This window comes from Delphinapterus leucas, chromosome 3, assembly GCF_059928025.1.
Source record: "Delphinapterus leucas isolate spDelLeu-1000000601 "Yukka" chromosome 3, BTC_Dleu_Yukka2, whole genome shotgun sequence".
Lineage (NCBI taxonomy): Eukaryota > Metazoa > Chordata > Mammalia > Artiodactyla > Monodontidae > Delphinapterus > Delphinapterus leucas.
In genome coordinates, this window is record NC_143131.1 from 121,141,498 (window position 1) to 121,157,209 (window position 15,712).

At 37.3% G+C, this 15,712-nt stretch overlaps 1 protein-coding gene across 8 annotated transcripts in view; it reads right to left on the reverse strand.

Annotated features, from left to right (window-relative positions):
- Positions 1–1,945: 1,945 nt before the first annotated feature.
- The window catches only part of NR3C1 (nuclear receptor subfamily 3 group C member 1), a 130,749-nt gene continuing 116,982 nt past the window's right edge, over positions 1,946–15,712 (reverse strand). For 7 of the 8 annotated variants that reach the window (XM_089909440.1, XM_022589990.2, XM_022589987.3 and 4 more), the window contains exons 8-9: positions 7,970–8,127; positions 1,946–7,391 (exon numbers count right to left, since the gene is read on the reverse strand). In XM_089909440.1, coding sequence (XP_089765566.1) covers positions 7,239–7,391; positions 7,970–8,127 — 311 coding nt within the window. In that variant the 3' untranslated portion in view covers positions 1,946–7,238. The remainder of the gene's footprint in view (positions 7,392–7,969; positions 8,128–15,712) is intronic. The other variant, XM_089909441.1, reaches the window with a different exon arrangement.

A 15,712-nucleotide genomic window follows, 5' to 3' on the forward strand; every position in this document is an offset into this window, starting at 1 on the left:
GCACGGAGTGTGGGGCGAGCCTGCGGCGGCAGAGGCCAGCATGACGTTGCACCAGCCTGAGGCACGCCGTGCGTTCTCCCGGGGAAGTTGTCCGTGGATTCCGGGATCGTGGTAGTGGCGGGCTGCACAGGCTCCCCGGAAGGGGGTGTGGATAGTGACCTGTGCTCGCACAGAGGCTTCTTTTGGTGGTGGGAGCAGCCTTAGTGTCTCATGCCTGTCTCTGGGGTCTGCGCTGTTAGCCACGGCTTGCACCCGTCTCTGGAGCTCTTTTAAGCAGCGCTCTTAATCCCCTCTCCTTTTGGGAGGTCTGAGGTCTCTGCCAGCGTTCATTAGGTGTTCTGTAGGAGTTGTTCCACGTGTAGATGTATTTCTGGTGTATCTGTGGGGAGGAAGGTGATCTCCCTGTCTTACTCTTCTTCCATCTTCCCCCCTGCCAAGAGTTTTATTTTTATCCGTTCCTTGTAATGCTAGCAAACAAGCCTAATGGCTTTGGATGACCTAGATTCTTATTTCCAGCATAATCCCATGTATATTCAAAGACAGTACATTCCAAGACCATGCCACATTAGTAGAAAAGCTATGGCTTATTTACATTGTGTATACATATTATTCTATTGACTGTTTATGGTGAGGGTACAGAAGGTGAACAGTATAAACTTTTTATTCAAGTGGGCTGGATAGAGTTAGGAAAGTTTTTTGGGTTTCTGATATGGTCTATATCAGCAGTCCCCAACCTTTTTGGCACCAGGGACCGGTTTTGTGGAAGACCATTTTTCCACAGACCTGGGAGGGGGGTTAGGTTCAGGAGGTAGTGCGAGTGACGGGGAGCAATGAGGAGCAGCAGAAGCAGCTTCGCTTGTTCGCCCGCTGTCACTCACCTTGCCTGCTGTCGCTCACCTCCTGCTGTCCGGTTCCTAACGCAGCCTGGGGGTTGGGGATCCCTGGTCTGTATGAACTGTTGTGAGATTAGCATGTCTGTAACCAAATAAAGTAAAAAATGTTTCCCTAGCAAAATGCTTTTTTTCATTTTAACTGGGAAACAGAAGCTTGATAAAAAAAAAAAGGAGACCCCTATAGTTACTAATGCTCTTAAGAGCCACTTACTGCCAGTTAATAGAGATTAGCTGAAGGTCTAAAAAAATATTCAACTAGTGTAAATGCCTCTGTATTTTCAACACCCAAAATCAGGCTCTTACTTGCCAAACTAAGAGTAAATTTTGCATCAATTTTCATTTATAAACAACTGTCTTCCTCACTTTGAGTGTAGCCTATGTGCCCTATATAGCTTGAAGAAATAAGTTTGTTGATTTTCCTTTGTTAGTGAGGCAGGTTCCTTGTATATTTGACAAACCAAAGGGTATTGTCATCTCTGGGCAGCTGTTTCTACTATCAACACCCCCAAGGGACAGGACACATGTTTATTTTAAAATAAACCTTTTAATTTATTTATGACTGCGTTGGGTCTTTGTTGCTGCACATGGGCTTTCTCTAGTTGCGGCGAGCGGGCGCTCCTTTGTTGCTGTGCACGGGCCTCTCACTGCGGTGGCTTCTCTTTGTTGCGGGGCACGGGCTCTAGGCGCACAGGCTTCAGTAGTTGTGGCTCGCGGGGTCTAGAGCGCAGGCTCAGTAGTTGTGGCGCACAGGCTTAGTTGCCCCACGACACGTGGGATCTTCCCAGACCAGGGCTCAAACCTGTGTCCCCTGCGTCGGCAGGCGGATTCTTAACCACTGTGCCACCAGGGAAGCCCAGGACACATGTTTTTAAGAGAAGGAATTATCATTGTTAAATGTGTAAGTCAAAATTGATATGGTAGTAAAAATGATTAGATTAAATGAGATCATGTCAAAAGGCTGATATAGAATGGTCAGTATAGGTTCATTTAATCTAGTTAGGAGCTTCGTATTAATAATTTCTCAGTAGTGCTTAAGAACATGGACTTTTGAGCCAGATGCCCAGTGTTTAAAAAAAAAAAAAAAAAAAGTCGTACTTAACCACTTCCAAGCTTTGTGACCTAGGCAAGTTAGTTGTTTAAGCCACAGTCTCCTCATATGAATACAATGAGGTTAATAGTACTACTTTATAGTAGCACTTTATAGGGTTGCTAAGTTTAAATGAGATAATATATTGAAACATGATGCCTGGCACAAAGTAAGTGCTCAGTAAATGTGAAACACTAGCTTAGTTTAACAACAGAAAAACAACACCAGTTCCCTGGGAGCTTGTAGACTAGAGGCATGTTCTCTGACATGTGATAAATATGGCCTCATTACAAAGATTTTTCATTCAAACTTCAATAAAATGGGAGTTAGCAGGTATGAATCAGTTTCAACTCTGAGCTTTTCCCCTTTTTTATAAAACAGAGTTAATGTCTTCCTCAGAATTTGTTTTTATTTCGTTCATTTATTGGGTAGGCGAGGATTAACTAGTATAATGTATGTGAAAGTGTTCAACAAATGTAAGGCTAATACTTGAAGTGAATGGTAAAGCAATAATGTGTATGCATACTGGTGCCATATCATCTGGCACTTCTGCATTGTACCTTAAGACACTGGGAAAGGAGGTTTGTTTACACTTTTGCAAGTGACTGAGGGTAGCAATAGTATTTCTCTTGTTCATATTCTAGCTTCAGTATTTATCATATAGTGGGTACATAGCAAATACTTGGCGCACATATGACGGGTAAGGCAAACTTGGTTTTAAAATCATAATACCCTTTCCTTAGGGATGGAGGTCACTTGTGGAGAGAAGAGTATTGATAGGAAAGTTTGTTAGATCATCCAGTTCATGGATATGACCTGAACACAATATGCTTTTGGAAATATTATATAGATTGCTATATTTACTAAATATTTATGTCCTTTTCTGAAGAAAGAGCTGATTTGAAATTAAGATAAGAATTTTGACTAGATAATACATTTATTTACATAAAATATCAATTTTCATGATAAAGAAAGACTGTTATAGTTGAAGGCTTAGGAGTGAGTGAGTGCTTCCTTCCCTTAACAGCCTTTGCAGTAGTTGGTACATGACCATTTGAGGCATAGATGGGACAGCCTTCGGGTCTTTGAAGCCAGAGTTAAGCTCATTTTGAATTTCTGCCATATTAGCATGTAACCATTGCCACATTGACATTTAAATGTCCACTTTAGCATCTTAAGCTCCCTGAAGTGGTAACTCCACCTTCAGTAGAAGAGGGAGGAAAAAAGCAGGAAAATTGGAACTGCATGAGTTCTACAAAAGCATGTTGGAGTCATATAATGAAAAAGCAGATTTTTTTTTATTATGTTTCTCCATATTTGGCATTGCTGTAAATGGCTAACTAACATTTACTGCCAATTCAGTACAAATGTGTGGTTTGGTAATACCAGAACAGCAAATTTAAATGAAAAATAAAAGTTAAACATTTCCACACAAGATTTTACAATCTGACATTTCACTGCGTAGGTAAAAAGACACTTGTTTTTTAAACTACAGATTATTATTCAGCATGAATAAAAAACTACAACTTTTATTTTTAAACAGGAGTCACTGGTTTTAATTTTTACACATTTTAAAATTACTGTGATAAAAAATAATGAAAAAGCTTCTTAATAATGCCATACACAGTATAATATAGATTTGTCCCCATTATATAGCATTTGTTTAATATACAAAATAGAATATTGACACACTTGAATCTATGTGTAGTTAAGCAAGTTATTCGAGGAGGGTATTTTCATACAGCCTTTCATCAGAAAATAAAATCCTTCTTTCAGGCATTTTCTAGAGAGAAGGTAATCCTTTCCCAAAAACCTGGTAACTAATCCTTGGTGGACCAGGCTGACTGAAAATGATGAACTTCCATTCCAAGTGGTTAACATGTCCTCCTTACACTCTTATTTTCTCTTCCAATTCTCAAACCAGGTACAGAAAAACACTTTCTTCTACAGCTACAGTCTTTTGGGTGATCCACCAAGATCAAAATCTCACTGAGGGCTGCCACAGTTCTTGACTTCTATCAGATCAAAGTATAATAATATTGTTTATCTCATGGTGATGTACTTTTAGGATATTTAACAGAGAACTAAAATGATAAGACTTAATGATAATAGGTTGTGTAGACAGATAAGTGAAATTGGAATTGCTCATTCTCCCATCCCCCAGTTCTGAAGTGAGGCTGGCTTTTCTTTATATGCATATCCAGAGCTCATCCTATGCTAAATATTAAGCTCTTCATAAACACTAATCATGCTAGTTTTCCTTTTGGGGTGTCTTTTTCCAGGAGAAGGAAGGTGCTCTTTTAGGGTTCCCTCATAGTTTTATACAGTTGGGTATACATATCCCAAAGCACTTGTATAGTATCCCATAGCAAGGCCTAAAAATACAGAGAGGGTCACTTTTTTCCACCAGTAATTAAAAATACTTTTCGAGATTTGTTGTGAGTCACCTAGGCACGTCACCTCTCGCTGAAATTACTACAAACGTCAACAGCTTGGGATGGCAAGATACCACATACATAGAAGATGAAGCTGCTTTCAAATAGCACCATAGCTTTCTTCACTTAAATCCATAATTATACTCACACATAATTCAGGTAAATTTCTTCTTTCCCACATATCCTAAATTGTCACAGCTTCTTTTTCCATTTAATGTACAGCCTCCTATAGTTTTATGAGTGTCAGTCCATTTCCTTTTAACCACAAAGTACACATATCTTTTATTCACTGAGCTCTATTTTGGGGGAGCCAAGGTCGTTGGGGCTAAAGTCCAGATTCCCGTGTGATGTGCTTTCTGCAGCGTTCTATAAATGAATAATAATTTATCTTTCAGAAGCTCTTTCTGAAACGTAACACTGTCGCTGATGATAATATTCAAGCGGTATTTCTTAGGCACCAAAAATTTCACATCCAGCTGGGTTACAAACCATTTAAAAATACTTTGAGATCAATTTAAACAATTACAAAGGAATAGCCCCTTTTAGAGAGCATTCAAAAAGCAAATGATTACATTTTTTATTAAATAATTTCTCTAAAATACCGAAAAATAAGAACATTCAAAAAGCATTCAAAGAAAACATAAACATGTCCTCATTTGGAAATGAACTCTTGTAAGGAAAGAAAGGAATTAGTGTATTATTGGCAACCTATGAGATTCTGCACTATTTACATATTGCTGGTACCTCTATGCGTATTATTGCCAAACTTCTAAAGCCTCTGTTTTTATTAAACTGTTGGAGAGGCTGTACGTGATGGTGCCTGTAGGTGTGTAAGCACCGCCTTTCTGTCCCCTGATTACACACTTTAGCGCAAGGGGAGGTTCAGTAAACTAAACCTGCGCGGACAGACTCACTGTTGGAATGAGAAGGGTGGCCATTCTGGGAGGCAGAGGGTTACTTCCTCTCTGACCTCAATGGGACGGAGCCTCGCGAACCTTCACAGCACACAGGGCCAGTCTCCATTTCCCTCTTCCTCTAGAGCAGACCTGTTTGGTTTCTGAGCCCACTGCTGCCTGTATGAATGCTCGCACACATTTATAAATCATAGAGGTTTATCCGTCAACATTTCTTTGACCCCTACAAAAAATATATAACATGTCATGATAAAACAATCTCATCGAAAAAGCATTCTTATTTTACACTATACAAGCTATTTTACAATCATTTTAATAAATTGCATGTAAAGCTGCAGTAGCCCTTCCCTTCCCAGATTAGTGAATACCAATATGATATATATCTGAAACTATAACTAAATATAAAAATATATTAGAAGTTTCATATTTTTAATATTAGATTTTCAGTTTTCTATTACACAAATAATTTGGCCACCTTGAATAGAAATCAAATTTCTTGTGGCTTAGTAAATACAAGTTTTGAGTTTACAGAAAGTTGGTAAGGTGCACACAGAAAGGGCTACTACAGCTTCTATCTTGTTTAAAATGATAATTCTCAACAGTGAGGAGGAGAAATTCACATGACTTTTGTTGAACTCCATGGCACACATAAGGATGCAAGGGGATGTATAGTTTTACGAACACGGAAGTCTGACATATAGTCCTAAATCAGAAAAATCAGTAGCTGAGCTTTCCTGTACCCCCAGGAAAGAAAGACCAATTGGTGACAAATGGGAATGTGAAAATGGGTGTCTAGCCACTTTTGCCATATTACAGATTTTGGGGGGGGGGCGCGTAAAGTTTAGTGGGAGGAATTACTTGGACAGATTAAAATCTTCTCAGCTGTGTTTCAGCCGGTTATCTGGAATCATAACTTTTAAGAAGTTATACGAACTACAACAAAAGGTCCTGAAAGACAGTTTACCAACTTTCTTGCCATCTAACCGTTGCAGAGATAGGGCGTTAGGTACAAACAGGGCCTCTTGGTAGTTTTATTTTTAAATTTTTTTAAATTAGTCTTTTGTAATCCATGGTTTACCCAGCAGGTCACTGGACTAGGTGCTCTACACCAGTTAGGATGGTTAATTTGCACAATCTATGTAATTCTCCACTGAAGCAGATATGTACAAAATATGAACTTTTTTGACAAGAAAACTGGAGATTTGAGTCAATTTTTGTGGTCTTCTGATAGCTAAGTGCCATCAGGTTAGAAGCACCAACCCATTTTCACACAGAAGATTAATGTTTAGAGTTTATTTAGGAAAGCTATGAACTAGCTGCCCATCTTAAACAGCTGTACAATAACTTGAATACAAAAATTATATAAGAAAAAATGAGCAAGCATAGTTCACTGAATATTGTTAAAACCAGACGGTAATAGCTATAAAAGGCACAACTTCCCTTTTCTGATATACACTTGTAAACTTTTTTCAGGTTTCCATGCATAAATCAAAAAGTGCTATCCTAACTATACAGGGGAAAGTACACCAACAAAAAGTCTAGAAAATTTTGTCCAGCCAACTGTGAAAAGTATGAGCAGAAAGTTCATCACGCAGACTTCAGGCACTGGTGGTTTAGGTGCCATCCTTCTCTGAAAGTGGAGCTTACCCCCATGTTATTGTTTCTAATTTCTGGGATCCACCAACTATCACTTTCTACTTTTCCCATCACTGAAAAGTGATGGCTCAACTGCTTCTGTTGCCAAGTCTTGGCCCTCTATAAACCACATGTAGTGCGTATTTAAAACAAAACAGAAACCAAAACCAGACAAAAACAAAAAAGAAAAAACTGCTACAGGACAGATTGACAGTGTGTACAATAAAAGCTATAAATTCAACTTTCTTTAAGGCAACCTTTCTTATTAAGGCAGTCACTTTTGATGAAACAGAAGTTTTTTGATATTTCCACTTGAATATTTTGGTATCTGATTGGTGATGATTTCAGCTAACATCTCTGGGAATTCAATACTCATGGTCTTATCCAAAAATGTTTGGAAGCAATAGTTAAGGAGATTTTCAACCACCTGCAAGAGAATATATAGTAATGAACAGTCTTAAAAAATTAGCAGTAGGGATATCTCATGTTTGTTGTTGGCCTCTATTTTTTTTTTTTTTTTATAATTTCTGACTTAGAATATACCAATCTCTGCTGGAATTCCCCAGGTGAAAAAGAAGTTTACCTAAATGAGCACTCAGGTACCAAAAATCTTTGAATTTCTTTAATTGTATATAGAATTATATGGAATTAAGTATTTCGTGAAGAATTGCAGTACCATAGTATATGAAGGACACATTCGAACTTACTGGATAAATTCATACAAAAATAAGGAATTCTACCTTTAAAAAAAATAGTGCTGTTAAATTCTGTACTAGCATCATGATGATAGATGCACATAATTAGATGAAACAGTATTTCGTAATTGGCCTTAGGAGAAATGTGTGCCAAACTGAACTTTATAGGTTGAAATCAAACCATCACGAAAATCGATAAATGGGGAAAAAAAAAAAGAAAACCCCAACAACTAGTGGTATACAATTATATACACTAATCAGGACATACTTTATGTCTCTCTTGATATTTGGATTTTTGTTTGACACTTACGTCATGCATGGAGTCCAAGAGTTTTGTCAGTTGGTAAAACCGCTGCCAGTTCTGACTGGAGTTTCCTTCCCTCTTGACAATGGCTTTTCCTAGCTCTTTGATGTAGGTCATTCTAATTTCATCAAATAGCTCTTGACTCTTCAAACCTTCCTTAGGAACTAAAAGGTTAAGATGTAAGCAATTAAAGAATTTTCTTGTGATAACTTTTCATTTATGCAAGTAGGGCATTTATTAGTAGTAGCACATTTCATGGTTTACATAGTCTATCTGCTCTTAATGCACTCCATTAAAACATAAGCATTTTCGAAGGATTATGAAAATACAGCCGTGAGAGAATATGGGATAATAGAAAATTGGAAGACTTAACTTTGGGTTTATCACTTTGTTTCTCATCTATGAATGGAGCTGGTACACACCTTCCCCCCTAGTTCACAAAGCTAACTTGAAGACCAAATGAATAATACACTGACTGTCATTCTGCCCTTGAGTTTAATTCTGGTACAGACATAGACAGTTTCAACAAAACAGTGTTTATTCTTCCAATTACATCTTGGAATATCTGTGATATCACCAGTCAATTAGGACCTTAAAATCAGCATGCAATACATTTTATTAATCAATGTGTTAACATACTGAGTTGGTACAATTCCAATCTAAAAAGAAACTTGATTTTTTATGTGGCTTACACACATGCCTTACTGGGGAGCAAACATCTGCCTTTCCTTATGTACAGAAACAGAAAATACCTCATGGATCATAAAGTTGGTATAAAATCAGTTTTTTACACTACTCTTCAAAAAATGATACCAGTAAGAGGGACTGTGAACAGACTGTTAACCATGGTTTCACTTAGTCTTGCAGAGATCATGACTTCCGTGCATGCTAACATTTCTTAAGGTGTGCTCCTAGGAACTCTGGTTCTGTGTTAATGATGATTAGGAAAAAAAGGATTTGATGGTCAGAATTTAACAAAACTAAGTGTGTAATACAAAGTTAGGCAGATTTCTGGATTTCAAGACTTCTCAGAGCTATAATGATGCACTGTCCAGGGAGGGGAACACATTGTTTCCCAAACTTAAACTTCATTGCTGCTGACATCTTAGAAAATGCTGGAATAGAGTAAAAGCAGTGAGTTCAGGAGAAGGAAGTCTTTTTCATCCTTACTTGCCCTGTGGACTTGAGTATAACGTCCCTGAGCCCGTTTCCTACTCTTTCTCAGTGAATTAAAAACATTTTTTTTATTTAAAAAAATTTAGATATAATTAGTATATAACATTACATTAATTTCAGGTGTATAACACAATGATTCAATATTTGTATATATTGCAAAATGATCACCACAGTAAGTCTAGTTAACATCCATCACCATAAATTGTTACAAAACTTTTCTTGTGATCAACTTTTTAAGATTTTACCCTTAGCAGTTTTCAAATATACAGTATCATGTTATTAACTGTAGGCACCCTGCTGTACATCTCCATGAATTATTTATTTTACAGCTAGAAGTCTGTACTCTCTAAACCCTTCAACCATTTCTCCCATCCGTCAACACCCACCCCCCCAACACACACACAACTCTGGTATCCACCAGTTTGTACTCTGTGTCCATGAGCTTTTGTTTTTAGATTCCACATACAAGTAAGATTATATGGTATTTGTCTTCTCTGACTTATTTCACTTAGCATAATGCCCATCCACGTTGTTGCAAATGATGAGATTTCATTCTTTCTTATGGCTGAGTAATATTCCAGCGAAAATATATACCACATTTTCTTTATGCAGTCATCCATCAGCGGACACTTAGGCTGTTTTCATATCTTGGCTATCATAAATTATTCTGCAGTGAGCGTGGGGATGCACTTCTCTTTTCCATATCTTGTTTCCTATGGTTAAATACCCCAAAGTGGAACTGCTGGATCATACAGTAGTTTTATTTTTAATTTGCTGAAAAACCTCCACACTGTTTTCTATAGTGGCTGCACCAATTTACATTACCTGAAGAGTGCACAAAGGTCCCCTTTTTCTCCACACCCTCGCCAACACTTGTTATCTTTGGGCTTTTTGATAATAGTCATTCTAATAGATGTAAGGTGTGGTTCTGATTTGCATGCATTTCCCTGATGACTAATGATGTTAAGCACCTTCTTATGTACTTGTTGACTGTTTGTATGTCTTTGTGAGATGTCTGTTCAGGTCCTTCGCCCATTTTAAAAACCAGGGTATTTGTTTTTTTGCTATTGAGTTCTATGAGTTCTTTATATGTTGTGGATATTAACCCTAATCAGATATATGATTTGCAAATATTTCCTCTCATTTGGTAGGTTGCCTCTTCATTCTGTTGATGGTTCCCTTTGCTGTGTAGAAGCTCTTTAGTTTGATATAGTCTCATTTGTTTATTTTGCTTTTGTTGCCTTGGCTTATGGTGTCCAATCCGAAAAATCAACCCCAAGACGGACATCAAGGAGCTTACGGCCCATGTTTTCTTCTAGGACTTTTATGATTTCAGGACTTATGTTCAAGTCTGATGTATTTTGAGTTATTTTTTGTGTATGGTGTAAGATAGTGGTCCAGTTTCGTTCTTTTGCATGTAGCTGTCCAGTTTTCCCAACATCTTTACTGAAGAGACTGTCGTTTCCCCATTGTATACTGTTGGCTCCTTTGTCAGTATACGCACGGCTGTATTTCTTGGCTCTCAGTTATGCTCCATTGATCTATGTGAATGGTTTTATGCCAGTACCATAATGTTTAGTGACTACAGCTTTATAATATAGTTTGAAACCAGGGCGTGTGTTCAGCTTTCTTCTTCTTTCTCAAGATTGCTTTGGCTATTCTGGGTCTTTTATGCTTCCATACAAATTTTAGGATTGTTTGTTCTGTTTCTGTGACAAATGCCATAGGAATTTTGATAGGGATTGCACTGAATCTGTTGATTGCTTTGAACCGTATGGACATTTTAACAATGTTAATTCTTCCAATACATAAGCACAGAATGTCCATTTAATTTTTATTTCCTTCAGTTTCTTTCACTGAAACGTCTTAGTTGTCAGCGTACAAGTCTTTTACCTCTGTGATTAAATTTATTCCTATGTTTTTTATTCTTTTTGATGCAACTGTAAATGGAATTATTTTCTTAATTTTTTGTAAAATGAATTTGTATCCTGCAACCTCACTGAATTTATTAGTTCAAACAGTTTTTTTTTGATGGCATCTTTAGGGTTTTCTATATATAAAATTAGATAATCTGCAAATAGTGAGGGTTTTACAACTCTTAAAAAAATTTTTTTCAAATAGCTTTATTACAATTAAACAGGCAGTAATAATTAGACCACCCAGGATGTGCAGACCCCAGTTAGAGTTTTACTTCTTCCTTTTTGATTTGGATGCCTCTTATTTCTTTTTCTTGCCTAACTGCTCTGGCTAGAACTTCCAGTACTAGGTTGACTAGAAGTGGCTAGCGTGGGCATCCTTGTCTCTCATTCCTTATTTCAGAGGAAAAGCTTTCAGCTTTTCACCACTGAGTATGACATTAGCTGTGGGCTTGTCATATATGGCCTTTATTATGTTCGGGTACCCTATCTCTATACTGGGTTTGTTGAGAGTTTTTATCATAAATGGATGTTGAATTTTTCTTTTTAACATCTCTATTGGAGTATAATTGCTTTATAATGGTGTGTTAGTTTCTGCTGTGTAACAAAGTGAATCAGCTATACATATATCCCCATATCTCTTCCCTCTTGCATCTCCCTCCCATGGATGTTGAATTTTGTCAAATGTTTTTTCTACATTTATTGAGATGATCATATGCTTTTATCCTTCATTTTTTAATGTGGTATATCACTCATAGGATTTTGGTTAGGATTAGACCAAAGAATACATATGAAAACGTCCTGATTCCATAAAGCAAAGTCGACACTTCTGAGATGTCAGTGTTAGTGTGAAAATGAAGGCCACTTAATCAGGAGTGATACTCTTATCACTGCCATGTTTAAAGTGGGTTAATTTTTACAATTATATTACAAATCTAGTTACTGCTAATTTTTAAAATAATGACTGCTTATTTATACATTTTTTTCCATGCTGGTTGTCCTCATTCTAAAAATAATTAGGGGAGAAATCCTATTCAGTATTTATATTTAAAAGAATTTCATCCATTCCAAATTACCCCCAATAATCCTTGGGATTTTTGCTTTGTGTAGTTCAGGGCCATATATTCAGAATTATTTTCCTGGTGAGTAGAATGCTTTATCTAATGAGTATCTTTAAATATAGAACTGTTCTGGGGGGCCTTAGAGTCTATTTTGATAATAATGTAGCTGCTTCAGCTTTCTTTTGGGTAAAGCAGTGGTCAGCAATGACCCACTTACTTGCAGCCTGTTTTTGTAAATACAGTTTTACTGAAACACAGCCATGCCTGTTCTCCTTAAGTATTGTTGATGACTGTGGTCACGTCACAAGGGGCAGAGTTTGAGTACTACTGACAGACACTGTATGCAAAGCTGAAAACATTTACCATCTGCCCTTTTACAGAAAGTTTGCCACCACTGGGTTACACTATGCATAGTATATCAGCCACTCAACATCTTTATTTCGGTATATCTCTTATAAATAGCACAAAGTTGGACTGTTTTCTTAATCCAGTCTTGCACTTTCTATATCTTTTCATCTTGGAGCCTTGGAGCATTTAGTCCATCTATATTTAATGAAATTGCTGATATATTTGAATTTATTTGTACCATCTATTTGTTACTTCCTCTTATCATGCCTTTGTTTATGCTTCCCCACCCACCACCTCTCATTTCTTTTATCCTTTTGGATTGGTTTTTCTTACCATGTTCTCCCCCCAACCCCTCATGGTTTGGTATGTACTTTGTATACTCTGTACACTCTTTCTATTTCTTGTTGTCATCCTTGAAATTTAAACTCATTTTTAACTTATCAAACTTGCCTTTTTTTAAAAATAAATGTATTTTATTTATTTATCTTTGGCTGCAGTGGCTCTTTGTTGCTGCGCGCAGGCTTTCTCTAGTTGGGGCGAGTGGGGGCTACTCTGTTGCAGTGCGTGGGCTTCTCCTGTTGCGGAGCAGGGGCTCTAGGTGCGTGGGCCTCGGTAGTTGTGGCACGTGGGCTTATTAGTTGTGGCTCGCAGCCTACTGAGCGCAGGCTCAGTAGTTGTGGTGCACAGGCTTAGCTGCTCCACGGCGTGTGGGATCTTCCTGGACCAGGGCTCGAACCCGTGTCCCCTGCATTGGCAGGCGGATTCTTAACCACTGAGCCACCAGGGAAGCCCACCTTCGCCTTCTTGCATGTATGTAATTATTGTGTACTTTAGTTCTATTTTTTAACTCCCCAAAGACACTATTACTGTTATACAGTGTCAGTTTAAATGTATCTAAATATTTACCACTTTCTCTGTTCTTTTTTCCCTCTTTAAAGATGGGATTACTTTCCTTAGCCTAAGTACATCCTTTAATATTACTTTACTGAGGATCTGTGGTGGCACATTTTCTTTTGACCTTCATTTAAAAAAAAAAAGGACTATTGGTATACTTAGGCCTTTCAAATTTAAAATGGTTGAGATATCTGGATTAATATCTACATGTTTGTGACTGTTTTCTACTCACTGTTCTTATTTCCTTTTTTCTGCCTTTTCTAGTTTTTATTGTGTTTCATATGATTCTATTTTTCTCTCCTCTCAGTATATCAATTATTACTTCTTTTTAAAATTGTGTTTAGTGGCTGCCCTAGAGTTTGCAATGTACATTTACAACGAATCTACATCTCCTTTCAAATAGCACTGTACTATCTTATAGGAAGTGCAGGTATCCTTAAAACAGTATTCCCAATTCTTCACCCCCATCCTTTTAACATTGCTAACATTCATTTCACTTATCCATATGTTATAATCATCCCATACGCTGTTGCTATTATTACTTTAAACAGTTATTAGATCAATTAAGAAGAAAAATGAAATTTTATGTTTCTGAACTAAATTAATCTCCTTTCCTCAGCAGAACTTATTTTAACATTTTATGCAAGGCAGGTCTTCTGGCGACTAATTCTCCCAGATTCTTGTCTGAGAAGGTCTTCCTTTTGCCTTCAGACTTTCACTGGACACCAAATCTTACATGGGTGATCTTTTTCTTTCTTTCAACACTAAATAGTTCACTACCTTCTTGCTTGCATGGTTTCTAATGAGAATTCTAATGTAATTTTTATCTTTGTTCCTTTATAAGGAACAAGTAAGCTGTTTTTTCCTCTGGCCTCTTTCAAGATTTCCTTATTGTCTTTGGTTTTCCGTCATTTGAGTAAAATATGCCTAGGTGTAGATTTTTTGCTATTTATTTATCTTTCTGGGTATTTTCCGAGCTTCCTGGATCTGTGCTTTGGCGTCTGTCATTAATTTTGGAAATTTATCAGCCTTTGTTGCTTCAAATATTTCTTCTGTTCCTTCCTTTCTTTTACTTCTGATATTCCCGTTACTTGTATGTTAACACCTTTTGTAATTGTCCTCACAGTTCTTGAATGTTTTGTTGCATTTTTTTCATTCCTTTTTCTCTTTGCATTTGAGTCTGGGAAGTTTCTACTGAGGTATCTTCAAGCTCAGTGATTCTTCTCCTTGGCTGTGTCACATCTACTGATGAGCCCAGCACTCTTCATTTTCATTACAGTATTTTTAATTTCTAGCATTTTGTTTTGTTTCTTTCTTAGAGTTTCTACCTCTCTGCTTACAAAACTCATATATTCTTATATGTTTACTTTCTCCATTAGAGCCCTTAATATATTAATCGTCATTTTAAATTCCCTATCTGATAATTATAATGTGTGTCATGTCTGAGTCTGGTTTTGATGCTTTTCTCTCCAGACTGTAGTTTTAAATTGAAAGCTGGATATGACATATCAGAACTGAGGTAATTAATTAGGCTTTTAATCTGGCTAGGAGCAGGTTGTGTTTAAGGCTTTCTGAAGCTATAGGTGTTATAAGAGGTTTCAGTTTCCTCTAATTTCCTTGTTCTTATTTTTTTCCCCTTTTGTCTTGGAGTTTCCCTAAGAACACCTTCTTTAAATAGCTGTGTTCTGTAGCTCTCCCAGCTGTAATTCTGGATTATACTGGAACTCTGTTAATATGGTTGTAAGGTGTTGGGGATGTGGAGTGTTTTATACTTTTATGGTTAAATCTCAGGTTTTTTTTTTTTAATTAATTATAGTAGGCCTGAGTCCCTAGGCTCTGACCTTTAGACGTGCTTCTGAACCTTTTTTTCCCTCCTTCTTCTCCCTTACATGAGACACGAAGGTAAAGGGGGCTGGAATTATCTATTTGCCCCTTTTCTCCAGGTCAGAAACATGAGGGAATCTTTCTCTGATCTTCACCTTGAAAACCTGCTGGGGATTCTGGAGGTAAATCCCAGAAAACTGTGGGGGACAACCCCCCTAAGACTGGGTCCCCAGAGTTTTTAACACGCCAGCTATTCCTCACTTGATCTCCAGAAATTCATCAAAAATACTGTAAGTGTTCCTATGTTACTGGCTCCAGTAGCTTCCGTTTCCAGAAAGCTGATCTTGGCTGAGCTTCTCTGTATTTGCCTGTTTCTCCAGATTTTCAGGTAGTGGTTTGCCCTGTGACCTTACTTCACTGATGGATCGAAAAAAAAGTCATTGACTGTCAGTTTGCTCAGCTTTTACTTATTTGTGAGGATGGGAGTGATAACTGCCAAGCTGTTTAATTGTGAGAGCTGAAACTGGAAA